The sequence below is a fragment of the Panthera pardus genome, unplaced genomic scaffold (assembly GCF_024362965.1).
Source record: "Panthera pardus isolate Hobbes unplaced genomic scaffold, ASM2436296v1 HiC_scaffold_2, whole genome shotgun sequence".
Classification (NCBI taxonomy): domain Eukaryota; kingdom Metazoa; phylum Chordata; class Mammalia; order Carnivora; family Felidae; genus Panthera; species Panthera pardus.
The window spans coordinates 60815523-60840339 of record NW_026526765.1 but is presented as its reverse complement, the minus strand read 5'-3'; the positions used below and the strand labels follow the sequence as shown (position 1 = coordinate 60840339).

Below are 24817 nucleotides of genomic sequence, written 5' to 3'. Positions count from 1 at the left end.
CAACTCAAATATGTGTGGTTTATTATTTTCCAATTATGTCGTACTATAAGCTGGGGGGGGCGGGGGGGAGGGAAAAAGAATGAACCAGAAAAATTCTACCCCAATTGAATTTAAAACTCAATTACTTCTCTGTATCTTTCCTGCTATCTGGAATTAAGCTTCTTGATTACCATTAACAGAAAATACGTTCCTTTCCCACAAATCTTTGTTTCTTCTTCCCTTTACTACTTTTTCCTGAGCATACCTGAAAGCTTATTCCAGGGTCTCTAGAAACTCTTCCTTCTACAATATATTGGATAGTATCTGTTTTTAGAGCTTTATAGTTTACAAAAGTATTCCCATTCTTTTATTTTTCAACCCATCCTGACAAATGGGCTCCTACAAAGTACATATTTTTAGCCCACCCATTTTAAGACAAAAAAAACCAAGGCCGAGAGATCAAATACATATAAGTTGCTCAAGATCAAGTATGGCGTAAATGGTCAATTTTAAGCCAAATAAATACGAGTCTATATGCCTCAAGAACATGTTTTCTCCTTACCATCCTGGCACCTTGCCACCCTTTACTTTGGCCTGCAAGGAGAGAAGCAGATGATGTCCTACTCCCTACTTTCAACTCTGTCTGCTCATCATTTTTATATCTACCAATTTCTCCCTCTTGGAAAATTCAGAAAGATGCTGAAAATAACCCCAAAATGTCAGAAACTGAATTGAACATACTTCCCACAGACTTCCACTTCAAGTGTCTGTTTTCAGTGGTTTCAAAGGTCTAGACTAGGATCTAGATTCATAACCTTGACGTTAACTTTGTCGCTTCTTCCTCCTTAGTCCCTCCTGTATAGTTAAAGAGTTTGGCCTTACCCAAAGAAAAGTCTGGGCTTTACCCTCAGATTCTAGGAGGTAACTTATATTATATCTGATAGGCCTATTTTTGTTCAGGTGCAAGGGGCTGGAGGGTGCACAGTCCACAGTCTTATGTTGGGGGCTGGCCACATCAGAAAGACCAACTGTGTGTTTAAGGGTGGGGGCTTTGGATCACATGGTATTAGCCTAAAGACTGAGGTCAATCACATGGGCAATGAAAAGTCCATCGTGACCATGTAATGAAGCCCCAATAAAAAGTTCCCTGGTTTGCAATACTCAAAGCATACTGTCACACATACAGGCTGGGAGCGTAATATGTCCCAGTTAAAAGTAAAAGTTTTACTTTTAGGGACAGTAAAAGTTTTGTTTTGCAACCCTCCCAGACTCTGTCCCTTGCATCCCTTCTTTTAATCAATTTCAATCTGTGTACTTTCCCAGTAATAAACTGCATGCATATGACAGCCTTCAGTGAATTCTTTGAGTCGTTTTGATAAACTATCAAATCTGAGGGTAGTTCTAGGAAACTCTCAATATGCAGTCGGTGTCAGAAAGAAGTGAGGGCAGTCTTGCAAACTATATCCTTTAAGCTTGCAGTGTAGCTTATTTCCAGGATATAGTAGTTTGTTATAAAATCTTTTTTTTTAATTTTTTTTTAATGTTTATTTATTTTTGAGACAGAGAGAGACAGAGCATGAATGGGGGAGGGGCAGAGAGAGAGGGAGACACAGAATCGGAAGCAGGCTCCAGGCTCTGAGCCATCAGCCCAGAGCCTGACGCGGGGCTCGAACTCACGAACCGTGAGATCGTGACCTGAGCTGAAGTCGGACGCTCAACCGACTGAGCCACCCAGGCGCCTTTTTTTTTTTTAATTTTTTTTAATGTTTATTTATTTTTGAGACAGAGAGAGACAGAGCATGAATGGGGGAGGGGCAGAGAGAGAGGGAGACACAGAATCAGAAGCAGGCTCCAGGCTCTGAGCCATCAGCCCAGAGCCTGACGATAAAATCTTAACAATTCTTTTTAACTACAGACTCAGACTCACCTCTACAGGATATTCATAGACAACAGAGCAATAGAACAGTATTTTCTAACTGTGGCCTTCAGTGCCCTGGATGTCTTCAGCAGCTTCTTTGGGAATGACAGTGGCAGCTTTGGAATCTGCCACCTACTTACCAACCCTAAGCAAATTATTTAATCCTTCAACACCTCGCATTTGAAACCACAGGTAGTAAGACCCACCTTCCAAAATAATTGTGAAGAGTAAGACCAAACACAAAAAGCTTAACCCAATGCCTGGCACACAACAGATTCACAATAAATTGTAAATAATCCCTTCAGTTACTGATAAATTATACAACACTATCTTGGACTTGCATCTACAGTTTCTCCCATTCAAGTCCATATTGCCAGGATGATCTTTCCCAAACCTCTTTTCCATCATGTTACCAGGACATTTACAATAGTTCACAATCTCATTTAGATTAAATCAGGCAGCCTGGCTGCATATTAAGAAGCATGGCCATACTCCCTGCTTCTGGAACAATTCTGAAAGCAAAAAGATTGACAAACTGGGTACCCTAAATTTTTCCTCATGTCACTTCTTGATTCTCATCTCAATCCCTCTGTTCTATTTTTTTTTTATGTTTATTTATTTATTTATTTATTTGAGAGAGAGAAGGCAAACAGGGGAGGGGCAGAGAGAGAATCCCAAGCAAGCTTCATGCTGTTAGCGTGGAGACCGACGCAGGGCTTGATCCCACGAACTGTGAGATTACGACCTGAGCCAAAATCAAGAGTCGGACACTTAACTGACTGAGCCGCCCAGGCACTCCTCAATCCCTCTGTTCTATCTTCCTCACTCTGCTCCCAGCTCTATCTTTCCTTATTCTGCCTTCCTCCTCCCAATCTGGACTGTCTCTTCTCAGATGGTAACCCAGATCCATTGCTTCCTTTGGGACAGAGTACCCTAACTCACTTACAGCTTCCTAACCAGGATGCATGTACCTTGAATGGTATGCCTGGGCTATTGATCCCCTTGCCCTCCAGGCTGCCAGGCTTTTGGCTATGAGCAATTTATGTCAATGAACCAGACCATTACCATTTTTTATGTATGCCGTGATGTGAAAAAGATTGTGGAGAAGCGCCCTAACCTCACCTTACACAAGTCCACATCTTTACTCATCGCCCTAATGGCATAATTTTGGACCAGCTACCCTGGTGAGTAGGTGACAGTAAGATATTGACATGAAAGAATATAGAATTATGAGTTATTATGTCTATTCTAACTCTATAGCCTTGGGCAAGTCACAACGGTTCTAAGATTCAGTGTGTTCAAGAATAAAACATATGTATGTATATGTATACATGTAAGTATGTATATATATACACACATATATATATATATATATATACACACATATATATGCACACCTCTCAAATTAGTTGTGGGGCTCAAAATCTACAATAAGCATGTGAAAATTTAAAATGCTAGGTACCAGTTATCATTATTAATAAATGCTCCTGGAGTTAACTGGAGAACAATATGGTCTCATATGCTGGCAATGCTTCAAACTGAGAAGTTTCAGAGTTTTTTTCTGGCTCCCAAAACTGTGATCTTTAATTGTCCATCTATACTTTCAAGCTGCTGTGAAATACATTCCTGGAAAACCAATATAGGTAGTTTTGGCATTAGCAGCTAATTTTTCCAACACTCTACCTGAATCTGAAGAAGTCTTCCGGGACTGAGTGATTTACTATTATGCATCATCTTCTACGTCTGAAAACTTCCAAACTTCCACCACAGTCTTTAATTTACCCTCAAGATTTACACCTGAACTATGAACACCTGATTACCTTTTTATAACCCCTAAGTCCTCCCTGCAAGATTTTTCCCATGAAAATTTCCCAGAGGGCATGTTTACCAAAATGGAAATAAATAACATTATGTTGACCTGGATGCCCTTAGAAGCCGCAAGGAGTCAAAAGGTAATGTGTGGGGCTCACTACTTCCTGGTCTATAAATCCTAGAACTGTCAATTACCTGACAGGACAGTGGCTGGTTGGAAAGAAAAGATCCTTTGGAAGAAATCAATAAATAAGAAATGAGCCAGTATGACCACAGGCGGTCCAATGAAGTCTACAAAAGGAACGTGTCACATACAGACACTGTCACCACATTATGAAGCTGACTACCCCTCCAAGGACATTGCTGCCATCCACAGCCTCCCCTTCTCGCTTTCCTTTTATATGAACTTTATGCTCCAGCCAGACCAAACTTCTTGCAGAGTGCCATGTTCTTCCACAATTCTTTGCCATCATTCACATGGTCATTTTGCCTCTATACTCTGCCCTTCCTCTTCACCGGGCTAGCTCCTACATTTATTTCAAGACCCACTCGATTGCAAGTTCCCTGAGAGTAGAAATCACAGTTTTGCTAGAGCTGTCTTCAGTGCCTAGCAAAGTAGCAACTCAATAAATAAGTGGAAGAATGGAAGCTCAAAGAAACTCAAAGCATCCCCTCTGAGAACAGTTCTGCCTCACTACTTCTCTACACACACACACACACCGGGTTGACGACCCATCTTCAATGTTCCCATGGTATCCTGTGGTTAGTCCTACCATATCATTTTCACATGTACAGTAATTATCTGTAAATTCTATGAGGGCAGGGATGGTAAGATGCTGTAATCCTTTATCCCAGAACTGTGCACAATGCTTGGAGACACGGTTGGGAAGCTCTATGTTTGTTGAATGAATAACTGGATGCATATGCCAGTGCAGCCCGAGAATACGGGAGCCTTCCTACTCAAGCACGCGTCCCGTCCTTATCATCTCCACGCTCCTCGGGCACGCAGCCCCCGTTTCCTCCTCCAATAAGGCTCCCGCGAAGCACTCCTTCGCAACTCCCTACAGATACAGCTCCTGCCCGCTCTAGCCAATTAAAATCCAACCGCTGCCGCCGCTCCTGCGGCGAACCCCAGCCCCTTCGCGAGCTGCGTCCCAACCGTGTGAAGTCAGGCGATTGAGCGGCGGCCAGCGACGCGGTGGGAAGGCTGGCCCGGCCCGGCCGGGCTCCCCACCTGCCTGGGCGCCGCCAGAGCCGCCCTTCGCGCCGCGCCCCGAGCAACGAGTTCGGGCTCCCGCGCCGCAGGTCCTCAGCATCCGAACCTCCCCCGAAGGGCGAGCTCCAAACCTGGCCCTGCCCCTCCACCCGCCACCCCAGAGCTCGAGCCGTCCCCTCCTCGGGCCCGGGCCCGGGGTGTGCAGCCCAGGCCAGTGCCCGAGTCTCCCACCAGGGCGGGGGCTGGGACTACGAAGCCCCGTCAGCGGCCCCGCGGCCTCCGCCACGGTTCTCGGCCCTCAGTCTCCAGACCCCAGCGCCCCGCCGGGTTCCCGAGGCGGCGGAGCGGGGACCCGCGGTGCAGAGCGCACTGACCTGGAAGTGCAGCGCCATCTTCCCGGGAGGCGGCGCCGGCCGGCCGCCCCGAGCGCCCGAGGGGAGGGAGCAGAGGCGGGCGCCGCGGAAACCCCAGCCGCCCGCGGGGTCCCTGCGCCGCTGGTTTGCTCGCACGTTCGTCGCCTCCGCCTCGCGGCCCCTGCGTTTGAAGCGCTGGACGGGGCGGGGCCTGGCGGGGCGGGGCGGGGCGACGGAGACAGCGCGGGGGGCGGTCCGGAGGGGGCAGGGCCTGCCTGGGGAAGCTGGGAATCTCAACTGCCCCCCACACGGAAGTTTCAACCGCTGCTGCCACCTCAGGTGGGTCATGACCTCTGACATCTTTCCTTTGACACAACCATGGCAACCTAACTGTCAGCCGGACCCCCGGCTCTCTTACATCTCCCACAAACTTTATGGATCCTTAAGCTATACAGCACAGTTATTGCCCCTGGCTTCAGATGCTCCCATCTCCACAACTGTTCTTGTCCCCTAACATCCACTTGCCATGACACAATCAGCCATAACTTTGACTCCTTCATGTCAACTGCAGTCCTTGACCACTGACTTCCAAAGCCCAACTTCCATTTACTTTTTAACTTTACTTGGCTTAAAATTAAACGCGTCTACATGGTGTTAAGTCAAAAAATTCTAGCTCACCTCTTACTATTTCTTGTCTATATTTCATTGAATATGGACTTGTATTTTACACCAAATGATTACATTAGAGTGAGAATTTATTTGAACAAAACTAGATCATAGTCCCTCCTTTCTGGTGCTCTTCATTTCTTCTTGAAGATTGACATTGGGGGCATTGTACTTTAGTGTGAAAAATTAATACTTCTTATAGTTCAGGTTTACTAGTGACAAGTTCATCTTTTCTTAACATGAATCTGTCTTTATTTCACCTATATTTTTTATAGGATAGTTTTGCTGGGTATAGAATTCCATTTTGTCTTTAAAAAAATGTTCTCAGCATTAAAAAAAATGTCTTTCCCTTGATTTCTGGTTGCTGTTGTTTCTGTTGAGAAGTTAGCCATTAGTCTGATTGTTGTTCCTTTGTAGGTAATGCATGTCCTTCTTCCACCCCTGGCTGCTTTAACTTTTTTCTTTCTGTTTGGTCTTCAGCAGTTTGAGTATAATGTTAACTGTATGTGTTTATATTATCCTGCTTGGGATTCATAAGATTTCTTAAATATGAATTCTGATATTTTTTATCAGTGTTTGAAAATTCTCGGTTTTTCCTTAAATATTGCTTCTGTTCCTTTCTCTTCTCCTTCTGGAACTCCAGTGACAGGTATATTAGACTTTTTTGAGTATTCCATATCTCTTATACTCTTTTCTGTATTTTTTGTATTTTTTTCTCATTGTGCTTTTTAAAAAAATGTTTATTTTGAGAGAGAGAATCCCAGGCAGTCTCCATACTGTCAGCACAGTGTCTGACATGGGTCTCAATCTCACAAACTGTGAGATCATGACCTGAGCAGAAATCGAGAGTCAGATGCTTAACCAACTGAGCCATAGAGGCGCCCCTCATTGTGCTTTAATCTGCATATGTTTTTATTGACCTGTCACCCATTTAGGAGAAACTGTGTTCTGCTGCTACACACCCCTCTATTGAATTCTTAATTTGAGTTATAATATTTTCAATTCCAAAATTTTCATTTGAATTCCCCCCTTCCATTCTTTAAACAGATTCTAAGGCTCTGGTGAAATTCTTTATCTTTCCTGTGTTTTCTTGAACATTATAATCATATTATTTAAAGCCCCTATCAGATAACTCCAATATCTGAATCACCTATGGGTCCTCCTGGCTTTTGGTATTTGGTCCTATTTTTAAAGCATGCCTTACAATTTCTTATTGAATGTCAGACAATGTGGAAGAAAAATTGTAGAGGCTGTGGATGATAGCAGCTTTCTCTAAAGAGGATTAAGTTTTCTTATTGTACATAGAATACAAGTGGATCACTTTAATCCTATTGAGACTTGGTTTTAGGATTTTATTTATTTATTTTTAATAAAATTGTTTATTTATTTTGAGAGAGAGAGCATGTGAGCTTGAGTGAGGGAGGGGTAGAGAGAGAGAGGTAGAGAGAGAATCCCAAGCAGGCTCTGCCTTGCCAGCACAGAGCAAGATATGGGGCTCAAACTCATGAACCTTGAGATCATGACCTGAGCTGAAATCAAGAATCAGATGCTTAGCCCACTGAGCCACCCAGGCGCCCCTGTTTTAGGCTTTTAAATTCAACTTTATTTCAGTCTTGCCCTTATTCCTAGGTCATGGTTCTTACTAGATCTTACTGTATCTTAGAGGCCTGAATGTTTGCCAAGACCCCTTCACCTCCTGGGGCTCGAACTCTAATCCCCATTTCCCCAACACTGTAAAGCTGCTAAAACCTCTGTTCAACTCTTTAGGTGCTTCTGTTCTGCTGAGTTTCTTAAAGTCTTTCGTGTGCATGTGCCTCTTAAGAATTTACTGATGATTTAAGGGTAATTTGTACACAGATTTTGGGGCTCACATCTCTGTAATTTTCTCCTCTCTAGAATTGTGCTCTTCAAATCCCAGCTGCTTTTGTTCCTAAACTCTCATCTCTGCTTCTAGCCTACTGAGACTGCTACTGTCTGTTTAGCTCTTTTACTCCTGCACCAATTCAAACTGCCCTGGGGGTGGGAACTGACCTGAATGTGGATTTTGCCCATTAACACTTTCAGGCTTTCAAGGGTTTAAGTTTATTGGTTGTTCTCTAGTGCCTTCAAGCAGTAGTTACGTGTGTGTATGTGGGTGTATAGTTGTTAATACACATTAAATTATTGTCAAATTTATATGTAGTTGTTATATATGTAATATATTAACATAGTTGTTAAATGTATGTGTATGTGTGTATATACATATACATATATATATATATGTATATATATATATATATACATATATATATATATATGTTTGTCCTGTTTTTATGATTGATCTAAGTGGGAGGTCTAATTCAATATAAACTACTCCATTATGACCAGACTTTTTGCATCTTCCATTTTTCACCCTAGATTTTCATAGTTCATTCACAGTGCATGAGTCCTCATCCCATAGACCAACTCCTAAACTTGAAAATGTTTGATACCCTCATCCTGCCATTTTTGACTCTTATATCCCAAAGTTTTTGATTCCTATATTATAACTTCTATTTCCATGCTTTAAGACTTTTGATATGCAAGTCTCATTTGTGACTCCCACATCGCTAGCACCAGTGTTGATTTCTGACCTGCCTATTGCATCTGCCGTACAATACTCCATTATTTTAACTGCCTATTGCCTTTGTCTAACTTCTGGATCCCAACAACATTTTTAAGTTTTTTTTTTAAAGTAGTATTTCTGTTACCTCAATTTTAAATTTAGGGGAGGAACAATTACTTGAGATTTGATCATTTGGCTTTTTATCCCCCCCATAACAGAATATCCTTGGCACAAATATAAAATTGTGATAAGAACAGCAGCTGACTATTCTGTGGATTTACTAGGTAACTCTGAAAATGAAAAGCCAATTATTTTTTCCCTTTAAATTTGAGTGACCACTTAAGACTTCTGTTTATAATGAACTCTCCCTTCTGTGTTTTTCTGTCAACAAAATTTGCATATAACTTCATATATTTTAATCCATTAATAAAATTTAAGATAGAATTGTGTCACGACAGCTACCAAAACTAGCACAAAAGATGCTCCTCTAGGATGTCATATAATTCATTTCTATCACAAAACTCAAAAGAGGAACACTTAGAGCTCTTAGAAATTAAAAAAGTATCTTCCTCTGTGGCAACTAGCTTCTAAAAACAAAAACAAAAACAGATGGATCTTTGATCTTTGTATCTTTTCAGGAAATTCAATTAACATTTGTAATTCTGGCATCTTAGAAAATTCACCTAACATCTCTGAGTTTTGATTTATTATTTCTAAGATGAAGATAACAGTAAGTCCGTAATTCAAAGATTTTGTAAGAAGTAACATTGAGATGGGGTGCCTGGGTGGCTCAGTCGGTTAAGCACCTGACTTCTGCTCAGGTCACAATTTCACAGTTTGTGAGTTTGAGCCCTACATCGGGCTCTGTGCTGACATCTCAGAGCCTGGAGCCTGTTTCGTTTTCTGTGTCTCCCCTTTCTCTCTGCCCCTCCCTGGCTCTCACTGTGTTCTCTCAAAAATAAATAAACATTAAAAAAAAAAAAGAAAGAAGTAACGTTGAGATGAAACAGTAGAGCACAGTGGTTAGGAAAACAGACACTGGAGCCAAACAACCTAGGTTTGGAAGCCAGCTGTTTCACTTACTAGCTGGTAAACTTGGTGAAGTCACTTAACCTCTCTACACCTATGTTTCCTCATCTGTAAAATGGAGACTAATCATATCTATTTCATAGGTTGCTGCGATGATTAAATGAATTAACATATATGAAGTACTTAGTGCTTGGCAGATAACAAGTGCTATAAAAATACTAAGTATTATTATCAAATCCATATCACTCTCTGAATGTCATATTTAAAATGATATTCTTAATGAAATGGATTATAATTTTAATCAAACAGAATAAGTTATTCCAAAATAGTTTATTAATTTACAATTAAGCTAGATACGTCCTCATTATCTCCCCTACTCTACCAAGCTTTTCTATCCTGGAGGATATTGAAAGGCTGTGACATTACCTCCATTAACAGCATTTTGGGGCACCTTGGTAGCTCTGTTGGTTGAGCTTCCAACTTTGGCTCAGGTCATGACCTCACCATTCATGAGTCCCAGCCCCATGCCTGGCTCACTGCTGTCTGCACAGAGCCTGCTTAGGATCCTCTGCTCCTCCCCCACTTTCACTCTCAAAAATAAATGAACATTAAAAATAAAATAAAATAAAATAAAATAAATAAAATATAAATAAAATAAAAACAGCATTTCTATTTTCTGTTTCCATAACAGGACTTATGTGGGACTAAACTATGAGACTGAAACTTCAAAATATCTAACTAAAATTCTCACTTTATCTATACTTAAAATGTAAAATCTATGATCAATTATTTGCTTTAGTAGCACATATAAACAAAAAATAAGAAACAATAGTACACACTTCCCTTAACTTATTCTACAAATGTAATTTTATTAAACACACTTAATAAGATATTTAATACCTCAGTAAGTTTTGGGAATCCAGCAAAAGGCAGACAGATGAGAGAAACAGGAGAATGCCTCTAAAAAATTCAAATTTATCTAAAACCCCTCCAAAACACAACAGCTGTATAAAATATGTATATTGTATATATATTTTTCATATTGGTTGATTTAAACTATATTTTTATTTTCTCAACTCATTTAACCTTAAACTCCCATTTATTTAAATATTCAGTATGAAACCAGAGAAACAAAAAACGTTTCTTCTCCTCTGGTGAAATAAGTGAGTTATTGTACAATATTTATTATTACATATATACTAAAAACTATACACATTTTTTTTCAAATTATTTTACACTTTTAACATACCGGCAATAATAAAAGTACACTGCTATGTATTAATAATGCTGTTATTTTGACAAATAAAAACTAATATTTCTCATTTTGTATATTGCCTTATGTTGCATATTAGTTCTTCCACATAAAAATAAATACTTTAAAGCATTGATTACATCAAGAAGATAGCAATATTATGTTAACTCTGTATTCCTAAAGTTACCCCCGAGCAGGATCACAGTAAAATGTCACCTGACATGTAGTGCTATTGGATAAATAAAGTAGTATGCCCATTATGGAAAGCAATTTGCAACATATATCAAGAATCTTGAAAATGTTTGTCATCTTCCCCCAACTTGTAGAAAGAGATTCTAAGAAAATAACCTAAACTGTGCATGCACACACAAAAGTTTTATAAGTGAAGGTACTTATTAAAGCATGATTTATAATAGGGAAAAGCTGAAAACATTAAGTAAATTATGGTATAGCATGTGGCAGAATCCTATACAGTCATTGAAGATTATGTTTATGGACAGTTTTGTAAAAACATGGAAAATGCTATGTTAAGAGGTTAAGTGTGCAAGGCAAAATGGAATGGTACGTCATTTCAATCAAATGAAAAAAGGCATAGAAAAAAGTAATGGAACATAGCACAAACAAATGTGAACAGTGCTGTCTTATGAATGGTGGAATTAACAGGTGATTTTTTTTCATGTTTCTGTATTTTCAAGATTTTCTTAAATGCACATTATTCATTTTTATAACCAGAGAAAAACTTATGATGTAAAGAAAAATCAGACCTAAACAGATTACTGTTAATGCTCGCTAAAGAAGCACTTATTAAAGAAGTGTTTGTGGGAGCTGTATATGTGGGTAAAAGGCCATTTAGAAAAGGTGAGTTTGACCAGACAGGCTCTATTGCTACAAATCTTTTTCAGTATAAGGGAAAATGTGTGTGTGTGGGGGGGGGGGGGGGGGGGGAGTGCAATTTTTAAAAATAATGCAGTCTTAAATTGAAATGGAGAATATAAGATGTGTAGACTCTAGGAGAATAGGGCAGAAAAAAAGAGCTATCACTGGCCATAGCCCATTTTATGCACATGGCTACTTCTCAGAAATAGACATTTCCCCATTTCCAGTGCTTTCTTCTAAAAGGTTTCCATAAAATACATTTTGTCCTTATCAGTGAAAGCAATCCTGTTTAATTGTTTTTAGAGTGAAATTAATTTGAACTAAAATATAAAATTAGATCCCTCACATACTAATATTACTTTGAGTGGGCAAAAGCTATACCATCTCTTGAAACCCTAAGTCCTTTCATTAAGGGTCAGCATTTTCCTTTTGCCAAGAGTTATGTTTTAAATTTACCATGAGGATACCCAGCTGACGAGGCAAATCTCTTATTATACGGAAAAATGAAAGAGCCTAAGAATAGCTCAAGGAAAACCAAGTGGTCAACTTTTCTTTCTCCTTTCTTCTGCCTCACGTCTCCCCGGCCCCAACACACATTCATGTCATTCCCAAGATTAGGTTATGCCATGCTGAGGAGTTTAGGGAAGATCAATCAATACTGACTCCCACATTTAGTCCTTTCCAATTGTAACAACTTATTTTAAAAGGGTATCTCTAGGGGCACCTGGGTGGCTCAGTCGGTTAGGCATCCGGCTTCAGCTCAGGTCATGATCTCGTGGTCCATGAGTTCAAGCCCCACGTCGGGCTGTGTGCTGACAGCTCAGAGCCTGGAGCCTGTTTCAGGTTCCATGTCTCCCTCTCTCTCTGACCCTCCCCCATTCATGCTCTGTCTCTCCCTGTCTCAAAAATAAATAAACGTTAAAAAAATAATAATAATAATAATAAATAAATAAAAGGGTATCTCTATCATTTTTTTCCTGATTATAAAAGAAATCCAGTATTTTTGTATAATATTTAGTGGTACAGAATTGTATACAATCACAAGGAAAGTTGCCAAGAATGGCAACTGCTGAAAAATAAACTATCTTAATGTAACATGTCCTTCCATGCCTCCGTCTCTGCACATACATATATGGGCAGAAATTTTTTTCTTTCATACAAATGAGATCATGCTATGTATAATGCCAGTTTGTACCTTGATTTTTCTGCTTAACGATGTATTTTAGACATCTTTCATGTCAGTATTATAGCTCTACCTCATTTCTTTTTAAGAACTCCTTAATATTTCAATGTATGTAAATGTCATCATTTATTTAATCAATCCTCTACTGAGAGAAATTTAGGTTTGTCTACTCTTTTTCACTATTAAAAACAAAGCATATAGTAGCAATGTGAAATGAATTATCAGTATTCTCTATAACTAGGTGAGGTAGAAAAGATAAAAGTTTGTTCTTGGGGCATATAAAATACCATTCCTAAAAAAGCTTTCCCAGGTTGGCTTATATACATAAATTGACCACATAGTTTACTGTTCATCCAGAACACATTTTTTATAGAGTTGATTTATTTATTTTGAGGGAGAGAGAGTGTGCACAAGCAGGGAAGGGTCAGAGAAAAAGAGAGAGAGAGAGAATCCCAAGCAGGTTCTGCACTGTCAATGCAGAGCCTGATGCAGGGCTCAAACTCACAAACAGAACTCACAAACCATGAGATCATGACCTGGGCTGAAACCAAGAATCAGGTGCTTAACAGACTGAGCCACCCAAGCGCCCCCACCCAGAACACTTTTGAGAGTATTAATGCATACTCTGGGCTAGTCTTAACACCAGCTAATAGTGTGGAGCAAGGTCCACACCTGCTATTACAAAAGAAGGTTGGGGGAGCCACTATGGGACAAGCAAGGTGAAAGGGACTTTTGTGTAGGAGGGCTGGTTGATAAGGGTATCAGACCCTGAATGGGGTGAAAAGAGTGACTATGCATGAGGGTACTCTGGTCCTTGTTAGGGTGTCAGAGACTGAGTAGGGAAGGAAGGTGTCCATGCAGAGTTTTATTGTAGAGTTGTAGAGTTTTGGAGCCCAACTGGTATGAAGAGGGTATCCATACATTGCAGGGTTGGAGGACTTTAGAGTTTAACAGATCTAAGACAAGCATCCATGCAGGGGTCGGGGAGAGGCTAGCTAGGTGTGGGGAGTCAGAGCCTAAGCAGGTGAGGAGGGTTTTCTTGTAGAGTGGTGCCCTGATAGCAAGTGTCAGAGCCCAAATAGGGGAAAAAGAGATCTACCCAGGGGAGGAGTGGGCAATGGAGTTGGGAAACTGGTTACATTAGGGAATTGATAAATAAATATATTAAGAATAGTGGGGGCACCTGGGTGCCTCAGTCTGTTAAGCATCTGACTCTTGATTTAGGCTCAAGTCCTGACCTCAGAGTCCTGATATCAAGCCCTGCGTTGGAGCCTGGCATTTTCTCTCTGTCTCTGTCTCTCTCTTTCTCTCCCTCTGCCCCTTAACCCCAATCCTCATGTGCGCATGAGCATGCTCTCTCTCTCAAATAAATAAATAAAAATAAAACAAGAAAGAATAGTGGAAGCCAAATTTCTCGCTGTGGGAAAAGAGAGTTGCAAATACGGAAAGGGGGACAACTAGATTGAGCCCTGTGGTGTTGGATTGGAACTATCAGTGACAATCCATGGTTTTCAATATATAGAGATAAATCTAGAAATAAATTTAGATGTGTGTGTGTGTGTGTATGTGTGTGTGTGTCCCACATATATCCCTACTGAGAATACCTGAGATCAGTAACACTCGAATAGCAATGGGCACACAATAACATCCAACAGTATTTGGCTTCTAAGTACTATTTTCCACTTACAGGAACCAGGGCTCCTTGGAGAAATGGCTGATTCCATATTAAGGCATGTAAGTACAAGATAAATCTGGAACATTTTGTGGTGCCAGAAAGTAAGGAAATCCTCAGAGAATGAAGGGGGCATGTCAAAAGGACACAGAGCCAACTTAAAGGGGCTTCCATTTGCCAAATATAGAACAATTCAAGCATCAGAAATAAATGATGATAGTAATAGATTATAACTCATTGAATAAAATAAGAAAACTTTAATAATATACTAATATTAGTCCATATTAATATAAGCAAATAAATGAGTAAGTTGAAAGTTTACATAATCTCATGGTATTTCCTCACAAAACACTAATTAATTACAAAGTAAAAAAGAGTAACTTTTCAGCCCAGAAGTCTTTCATCCACCACCTTTAATTGAGTGATTAATGTGGCTATCACTAGTAATGAGATAAATCTAAATCATGTGCCATTTGACAGAATGTAATAGGGCAAACACAATACCATCTTTGTAATAGTTTTGCAGACGGTGCATACCCTGAGTCTAATTGTGAGGAAACATTAGACAAACTCAAATTTAGAGCCATTCTATAAAATAAGTGGCCTGTAATCACCACAAGTGCCACTGTGATGAAAGTCAGATCTTTCAACTCCCTGGTTAAATTTATTACTAATTTATCGTGTCTGATGCTACTATAAAGGGGATTATTTTCTTAACTTTTTTTCTGATAATCTGTTGTTAGTGTATAGGAATAGAACTGATCTTTGTATATTGATTTTGAATCCTGAAACTTTACTGAATTCATTTATTAGTTCGAATAGTTTTTTGGTGGAGTGTTTAGGATTTTCTATATATAATATCATGTCATCTGCAAATAGAGAGTATTACTTCTTCCTTTCTAATTTAGATGCCTTTTATTTCTCTTTCTTGCCTGATTGCTCTGGCTAGGACTTCCTGTACCATGTGGAAGAAAAGTGATGAAAATGGCCATCCTTATTCCTGAAGCTTTCAGCTTTTCACCATTGAGTATGATGTTAGCTGTAGGCTTGTCATATATGGCCTTTGTTCTGTTGAGGTACATTCTCTCTATCCCTAGTTTATGGGATTTTCTATAATGAAAGGATGCTAAATTTTGTCAAATGCTTTACCTGCATCTACTGAGGTGATTATATAATTTCTATCATTCATTTTGTTAATATGGTATATTATATTTATGGATTTGGATGTATTGAACCATCCTTGCATTCCTGGAATAAATCCCACTTGCTCATGTTTGATTCTTGTAATGTGTTGTTGAATTCAGATTGCTGATATTTTGTTAAGGAGTTTTGCATCTATGTTCATTAGAGATACTGGCCTGTAATTTTCCTTTCTTGTGGCATGTTTGTCTGGCTATAGCATCAGGGTAATGCTGATCTCATAAAAGGACTTTGAAAGTGTTCCTTCCTCTTTTAATTTTTGGAAGAGTCTGAGATGGATTGGCATTAATTCTTCTTTAAATGTTTATTATATTTCACCAGTGAAGTGATCTGGTCCTGGGCTTTTCTTTGTTGGGGCATTTTTGGTTACTGATTCAATCTCCTTACTAGTGAATAGTCTGTTCAGATTTTCTATTTCTTCATGATTCATTCTTGGCAGGTTGTATGTTTCTAGGAATTTAGCCTTTAATCTTTAAAGATTATCTAACTTATTGACATACAGTTATTCACAGTAGTTTCTTATGATCCTTTTTATTTCTATGCTATCAGTTGAAAGGTCTTCTCTTTTATTTCTGATTTTAATTATTTGGTCTTCTCTCTCTCTCTCTCTCTCTCTTTCTTAGCTAGTCTAGCTAAAGATTTGTTAATTTTGCTTATCTTTTCAAAAAAACTACCTCTCAGTTTCATTGATATTTTCTATTGTTTTTTTAGTCTCTATTTCTTGTCTTTATTATTTCCTTCTTTATACTAACTTTGGGCATAGTTTGTTCTTTTTTTTTTAGTTCCTTGAAGTGTAAAATTAGTTTGTTTATTGAGATATTTCTTTTTTCCATAATGTAGGCATTTATTGCTATAAACTTCCATCTTAGAACTCCTTTTGCTACCCGTAAATTTCGGTATGTTGTGTTTCCATTTTCATTTGTCTCAAGATGTTTTTAAATTGTTTTTTCATTTTTTCTTTGACCTATTGGTTGTTCAGGAGTGTGTTATTTAATCTCCATGTATTTGTGAAATTTCCAGTTTTCTTCTTATAATTAATTTCTAGTTACATAGCATTGTGGTCAGAAAAGATGCCTGATATGATTTCAGTCTTCTCAAATTTATTAAGATGTGTTTTGTGACCTAATGTATAGTATATCCTGGAGAATGTTCCATACGTGCTTAAGAAGAATGTGTATTCTGCTGCTGTTGGATGGAATGTTCTGTATGCGTCGGTTAGGTCCATCCAGTCTAACGTGTAGTTTAAGTCCAATATTTCCTTATTGATTTTCTGTCTGGATTATCTATTCATTATTGAAAGTGGGGTATCCAAGTCCCCTACTATTGTTATATTGCTGCCTTTTTCTTCCAGAATAATTCTTTACAAATTCCAGTCTACAAACATAGAATGAATGCTAGAATTAGAACATCACTATTGTGTAACCCCTAACAAAGAATTGATTCAGGCACTAATCTTCAGTTGGTTGAGATTATTAGTTGAAAGATGATGGAGAGCTTTATCACAGTGGGATCAGGCTTTTGCCTCCTGAAACAATTGACCAGTATTAGCCTTACTGACTGTAGGGCGACCAGACCTGGTGTGCCTTCTACTGTGATACGAGAGGCTGTCCAGCACCCCTCTGGAGGGCTCTTGCCCAAAATGCCGAACCTGAATCTAAATAAGTTTCCAGAGAAAACATCCTCTTATATGAAATACAGAAGAACAGAAAAAAGTTAAATGTCCACCCCCACTCCCAGGGAAGCCCATATACAAATCCATACACGTAGTATTTTATATAAACAAATCACCTGGTCTCTGCAATAAGCCAATGACATAAAAAATAAGGATGGGTGAGAGTACTTTTCTAGATTAGAGAGATTTGAGAGACCAAATAACCAACTGTAATGTGTAGACTGTGTTTGGAGCCTCATTTTTATTTCTATTTATTTAATTTTTTGGAGCCTAATTTTTAGCAACTAATTATAAAAGGACATTTTTGAAGACATTTGGGGAACTGTGGCTATGGACTGGATGGTAGATGATACCAAAGAAATATCGTTAACTTTTTTAGGTATGATAAAGGCACTGTGATTATGTATGAAAGTGTCATATATTCTGTAGATTCATACTGGGGTGAAATGACACGAAAGCTGGGATAGCTTTTAGATATTTCAGCAAAGAAAGAAGAAAAATAAAAAAGAGATGGACAAGTCAATGTGGTGAAATGCTGGTAATTATTGAATCTGGGTAATGTGTATATACAGCTTTATTATACTATTCTCCCTACTTTTGATGATGCTAGAAAATTCTTACAATAAAAATCAGTAACCCTTCAATGACTTCATGGCTTATTGTGAGAAACCTCAACACTGTACTCTGAATTTAGGGTCCTTTTATCTAGCCCAATCCTTCTCTTCCAGATTTACCTATTACTACTCCCACTCACTCCCTCTGCACTGTTATAGTGAGTGATTTGCATAACGTGATTGTCCCCCCTGCTTTGCATACAGTGTTTCTTCCACTTAAATGCTCTCTCCACCCATTATTCTGAGAAGAATGCCCTAGAGGTATGGTTTAAAAAACTGATAACTACTATTTATTGACTGCCTACTCTGGGCAAGGCAATGCACTAGGTGATTGACATGCATTCATTATTAAACAGTCCTGAGATGTTCCTGAGAAGGTGAGACAACAGGGTCAAAGAGGTGAAGTAATTTGCTCACAGTCTTTTTCATTCTGAAAGGTATTATGCTATTTATTTATTTATTTGCTTGTTTAACTATATCAGTGGCTGTCAAACTTTAGGGTAAATTGGGGTCATCTTGAACAATTGTTTTAAAAGGCAGATTTGTGAGGCACACTGCTTATATCCTGGATCCTTTTTGGTTACAGTTGGGTCCTCCAGTTGGTCATTTCACCAGGGTGTCAAGATGATCCTGTGACTGTGATCTCTGAGCCACACTTTGAGAAACACTACATTACCCCTTGCATCGTTTTTCTCTATCACCATGTGCAGACTTCTAAGTCGTATTGATGAGATTATACATGTGAAATGATTTTGTAAATCTAATACCTCGAATACGCAAATTTTTATGTTACCTAACGTAACAGTGGAAACATTTTAATATTTCAAACTTAAATTATAAAATGTGATCTGGAAGAAAGAATTCATTAGCACTGTCAACAAATATATTGACTGTGTGGACTGTGCAAATAACTCCCATACCTGCACTGAAATATGCCTATTGCCATCAGGAAGGAACAGTTGTCTCCCTTTTTCTTCCACTATCGATATGGTATTGGATAGGCTGAAACTTTACAACCAAAAGTGTCATTATTTGGAGTGAAGTTCTCTGTATTTTGAGGAGGCAAAGCAAAAACAGGAGCCATAAGGAAAAAATTAAGTGAGAAATTTGTGTCAAAAAATGGCTCTGGTGTGTAAAGAAATTTTTTTTTGTAAATAATTTGTGCATGTATAAATTCAATTGGCACTAATAATTGAGGGCTTTTTTTTTTCCTACTCAAATAGTCAGGAGACTTTTACCCAAAATTGCCACAAAATATGCATAGTATTTAAGCAGCATGAAAGGGGAATCCTAGTGACAAAGAAACCTTGCATTATAAACTTATTCAGAGGTGTCTGTCACCTAATTGAATATATGGATTATTTAGGATGGGAAAACATTTTGTTAGAAATTCTAAGAGACTTGGTAAGAATAAAGCTGTGAAGATGCTGTACTAAGCTGGGGGAGAATGCTGAGGTGAAAAAAAAAGGAACCACGTATGTGATAAGGGGCTTGCATCTAGAATATATAAAGAACTATTATGATTCAGTAAGAAAAAGACAAATGACTCAGCTAACAATGGACAAAAGATCTGAGTCGACATTCCCAGGAAGAAGATATACAGATGGCCAGTAAGCACATGAAAAGAGACTCAACATCATGAACCATTAGGAAAGGCAAATGAAAAGCATACTGAGACACCATGTCACACACACTAGGTAAACTATAATATTAAAAAAAGAAACAGAGCAAAAGATATAATAACAGACGTTGGCAATAATGTAGAGAACTGGAACCATAATACACTGCTGGTGGAGATGTAAAATGGCACAGATGCTTTGGAAAGTTTAGCAAATGGTTAAACAGAGAGTTACTACATAATACAGCAGTTCTACCTGTAGGCATATACCCAAGAGAAATGAAAACCTGTCTGCACAAAAACTTGTACATACATGTTCATGGTAACATTATTCCTAAAAACCGAAAAGTGGAAACAACCCAAATATCCATCAACTGAAGAATGATAAATAAAACATGGCATATACACACAATGGAATATTATTCCAGTAAAAAAGAAAAATAAGGAACATACTGGCACCTTTTACAGCACTCATGAACTTTGAAAACCTCATGTTAACGGAAGAAGTCAGTCACAATTGACCACATAATGTATGATTCCACTTATATGAAACATTCAGTATAGGAAAGTCTATAGAGACAGAAAGTAGATTAGTGATTGTCTAGGGCTGGACAACATGGGAGGATTGGAGGGTGATGACTAAGGAGAGTGAGGTTTCTTGTTTAGACTAATGAAAATATAAAATTGATTGTGGTGAATAAAATTGATTGTGGCCATGAATTGTTGCACAGTTCTGTGAATATATTAAAAACCATTACATTGTATACTTTAAGTGGGTGAATTGTATGGTATGTGAAATAGATCTCAATAAAACTGTTAACCAAAAAATGGACCGGATCAAAAAATATAAAAGCTGTTCCTTGTAACATAAAATAAGGGATAATAATAATAGTCCTTACTCTAGGATCTCATTTTCTCTCGCGGATGGGAGAGAGGGAAACATCTTTGAACGTATGTGTACCAAGCTTTGTTCAATTCTTATTTAATACTACCAAGTGGCAAGGTAGGCATTTTTTCTTATTAATTTAATTTATTTAATAAATTATATTTAAAATTTAATTATTTATTTATATTTAGTGGCAGAGCCAAGATTTAAATAAGGTGTGTCTGTCTATGAAGTGAATATTTTCCCCATTACATTTCTGATAATGTTTTCCCATACATCTCATTTTTCCCAATACACCATAACTAGCCTTTATAATTTTACTTCAATAATGGAGCTAAATCTAAAACAGACCCTTTTCCTAGAAATGAAATAGCAACTAAGAATATGGTAAATTCTATTTCAGTGTTATTTTTGTTAAAAAAAAACATTAATAAAAAATATCCTAAACTTCTACAAGTTGCTACAGAAGACACTTTTACCTGTTAGAGGATAAAATTCAAACTATATGCATATACACATATTTAATTAATATTTAATTATGTTTACTAAAAGTTCTTTCTGAGAAACAATGGCAGTATCATTGTTGCATAGCTCAGTTTTATCTTAAGTGATACAACATCTCAGAAATTGACTTTGTTATGGTCCAGAGTAAAAAATAAATAAATAAATAAAGCCACCTTTAAATCTAGCTATAAGAATTTTCTTCCCCACTTATTTAACTCTTTGTTGCGGCCTACATAGCAATTGGTATCAGCTGATATTGTACAATTATTTAATTGTTGATATGGCCCTATAAAGGCAGATAGCATTTATAAAGTTTATATTCCATAGCTTCTATTTCTTAATATTAAGTATTTTTTCATTAGTAGTAATCTCAGGAAATCAGAGTGGGCCATCAGTCAACTTAACATTAAAGTAATTTTTCTTTTTTGTCCCAAGAAAGCAGGAATGTCAATGCCAAGGGCACCAAATAAAAAAGCTAGCAATCACATAAATCCCCCTTTTCTAGGGCAAAGCTACTCTATGTGGCCCTTGGAAGTATTAAGTTGTGAACATCCAATCAAAAATAAATGGGATAAGAAATAAAACAAAAAGTGGACTGGTGTTAAATTGTTGCTTCTCAACATTAGGGAGTACATTTTATATCAAGAAACTCATAAAGAATGGATGGTTTAGCTTAGGTCTCCTAACCACCAAATTTTTTTGTCCTATATTGTGTTAAAAGCTCCTAATATTTGGCAATACTTTTCTTTTTTGTTTTTCCTCTTTGGGGAGTACTTTTTGATTGCTAACAACAGTAACCTTTTCTTGGACTTAAATGAATCAAACCCATTTAGTTTTAACTCTGAATTGCCCACAAATCAATTACTTTATGCCTGACTACAGAAAACTCTGGTATGACTTCATTGTTCACCTAATGTCACATATTAATTGGCAAAGCTGGCACTTTAATTTTCTTGTGTTTTACAAACTTAATATACTCACAATAACCTGTGCTAATATAACTGATGATAAATCTACCTGTCTTCTCTGCAAAAGGTCTCACAGACTTCTGTAGCCCTAGCATGATCAACGTTCAAACTCAATCTATCATATTACCTGCCAAAACCCCAAAGAAAATCATACCCAATGGACTGTTAAACCACATTAGGTTTGTATTATTTAGCATAAGAACATTGAGTCAGAGTTATGTAAAATGCAGCCTTGAAAACATTTTAAAGGATTTTAGCCTGTTGCTGATGTGTATACATCACTATGTTAAAATAACTGCAAATTGTTTCTTATGAATGTAGAAAAATCATAATTATGTTGGCAAATTGGTCATTTTGCAAAGCACATGAATTCAAACCATCATAGGAATGTATTAACATAAATTAACAGAAAAATGGTTAAATATGTTTTTGTAAATGCAGTGAATTTTTAGAGGCTTGTTACAAGATTCTGAAAGAATTCTCCTCTCTGAATTCATTTTCTTACACTTTAACTTAAATGTTTAGTTATTTTTGTGAGAGAGAGGGAGAGTGTGAGCAGGGGAGGGGCAGAGAGAGAGGGAGACAGAATATCCAAAGTAGGCTCTGTGATGACAGCAGAGAGCATGATGTGGGGCTCAAACTCACAAACCATGAGATCAGGACCTAAGCCAAAATCAGATGTTTAACCGACTAAACCACCCAGGTGCCCCACCTTATACTTTAACTTCAAGTAGCATTATTATCCATGTAGAAATTAGAAATTAGAGTATGGAGGGGGTAGCCAAATAAAAAATGGTAGGATTTTGTATTCCCAAATTGTTGACATCACCAGCTCTTTTATACTTACCTTCTCAGCTCTAGGAACTCACAAATTTCACTGAGAAGTTGTGACTCAATGATACAAATGATTTTGAAGATTTCTGACCTTCTAGAAAGTGATTCTAGAAAAGCTACCCTCATTTAAAAATTAAAAACAAAAATAAAAGCAAAAAAACCCCAGAAGATGGACAATGGAAAGCTTAGTCTTAGAATACTCATTAGTGATAAATATGATAATGATATCAGGATCACTAGACTTCACCTGTCACCATCTTTCTATCACTCTGGAGAAAATGACTGTTGTTCCTCATTTACAACAGAATATATTCACAATAATAGGTTATTACTGATTGGAGAGATTATTTTGAACACATGGGATCTTAGGCAAAAATGTGTTTGCTAAACTATGTAATTCTCCAGGGTTTTGACTTTCAGAACATCCAGTACTGCAATGCTCTGCGAACAGTGTATCTGTATTTGCAATTCTAATACTGTATTAGAATGGGTTGACATTATTATAGTGGGGACATTGCTGGTGAAGCCTTATTTCATTCTGGGAATCTGCTTCTTGAGATCTCACATTTTTACTTATTAGAAACAAATGTATTAGGGTAAATTGCACCTATGGACATTTGAAAAGTAAGTGGAATGATCATATTCTGAAACACATGTGTTTAGAATGTGAGCATTTGATAACACACAGTAGGTTCTAGATACGGATATAACTGTTGAACTTGCCCTGTTCTATTAATGGCTATCTCCAGATACTATATTTTGAAGTGTTTAATGAGCAATATAGAACTCTAGAGAGCATGCATTAAGGCGTTTGAAAATCTATAAGAAATTAGAATGACTCATTTTTGAAGAATAAATTACATTAATATGGGGCTGTAAAACTATCTCTGTGACAGTTGCTTTATTTTTCTTCATCTTCGCCAATAAGTATAGTAGTTTTATGTTTACATTGGCTTCTTTATCCTGTCAAGAAAAATGCAGCCTTATAAGAACTTTATTTTATCTTGTTATAGCTCTTAAGTGCCCCCAAATAAATGCAAATGACATAGGAAGTCTTTTCTACTTACTTATTAAGTAATGTAGATTTACAATCTATTTCATGTGGTTCTTTCAAATGATTTAAGTTTTGACTCTCACACCAAAATGAAATTTCATCCAATTGGTTATATGCCATATCCACACTTTTAAAAAGGTATTAGTTCCCATACAGATATAATTCATACAGATATAATTCATATTTATCAATGTATTGCTTCTTATTATTTTTAATTCCATCTAGATATCACTAAATTCAAATGTAGTTGACTTTACATGATAACTGTAGAGGAGATAAAGAGAATTCTGTTAATGTTATGAAATGTAAAAAACATTTACTCAATAACGTTTCCTATTATTCAATAAAATCAGAGTTGAGCCCTAGTACAATTAATTTTTTTTTCTTGTATAATTTTATCTATGGAGCACTAAATCAAGTTCTAGACAACAAATTCCTTATACCTGAATTTTTTAGGACTGCTGGATATCAAATAACCTGGAAATTAAGTCAGATTGTAACCACACAAAAAAATCAGGCTCTTTCATCATTTCAGCACACACAGTCAATGTTAGAAATAGATAACATACGCAGAGACATATATTCTTTATTCTTTTTTTTTAAAAAAGTTTATTGTTGAGAGACAGAGAGCACAAGTGGGGGAGGGCAGAGAGAGTGAGGAAACAGAAGATCCAAAGGGGGCTCAATGCTGACAGCAGAAAGCCAACTCATGAACCATGAAATAATGACCTGAGCCAAAGTTGGATGTTTAAATGACTGAGCCATCCAGGTGCTCCCCTATATTTTTATTCTTTAAAATTTCAAGGGAATGGGGGGGGCGGTGCCTGGGTGGCTCAGTCGGTTAAGTGTCTGACTCTTGATTTCCTCTCAGGTCATGATCTCGTGGTTTGTGGGATCCAGCCTTGCATCAGGCTCCATGCTGACAGC

At 37.6% G+C, this 24817-nt stretch overlaps 1 protein-coding gene and 1 long non-coding RNA gene across 5 annotated transcripts in view; one reads left to right on the top strand and one right to left on the bottom strand.

Moving 5' to 3' along the window:
* RANBP17 (RAN binding protein 17) overlaps nt 1-5433 on the bottom strand; it is a 332283-nt gene extending 326850 nt beyond the window's left edge. For all 3 annotated transcript variants that reach the window (XM_053907091.1, XM_019450292.2, XM_053907092.1), the window contains exon 1: nt 5300-5433. In XM_053907091.1, coding sequence (XP_053763066.1) covers nt 5300-5317 — 18 coding nt within the window. In that variant the 5' untranslated portion in view covers nt 5318-5433. The remainder of the gene's footprint in view (nt 1-5299) is intronic.
* A 93-nt stretch (nt 5434-5526) lies between these two features.
* LOC128778263 (uncharacterized) overlaps nt 5527-24817 on the top strand; it is a 51875-nt gene continuing 32584 nt past the window's right edge. For both annotated transcript variants that reach the window (XR_008423742.1, XR_008423743.1), the window contains exons 1-2: nt 5527-5617; nt 14558-14602. This is a non-coding gene — a long non-coding RNA (uncharacterized LOC128778263). The remainder of the gene's footprint in view (nt 5618-14557; nt 14603-24817) is intronic.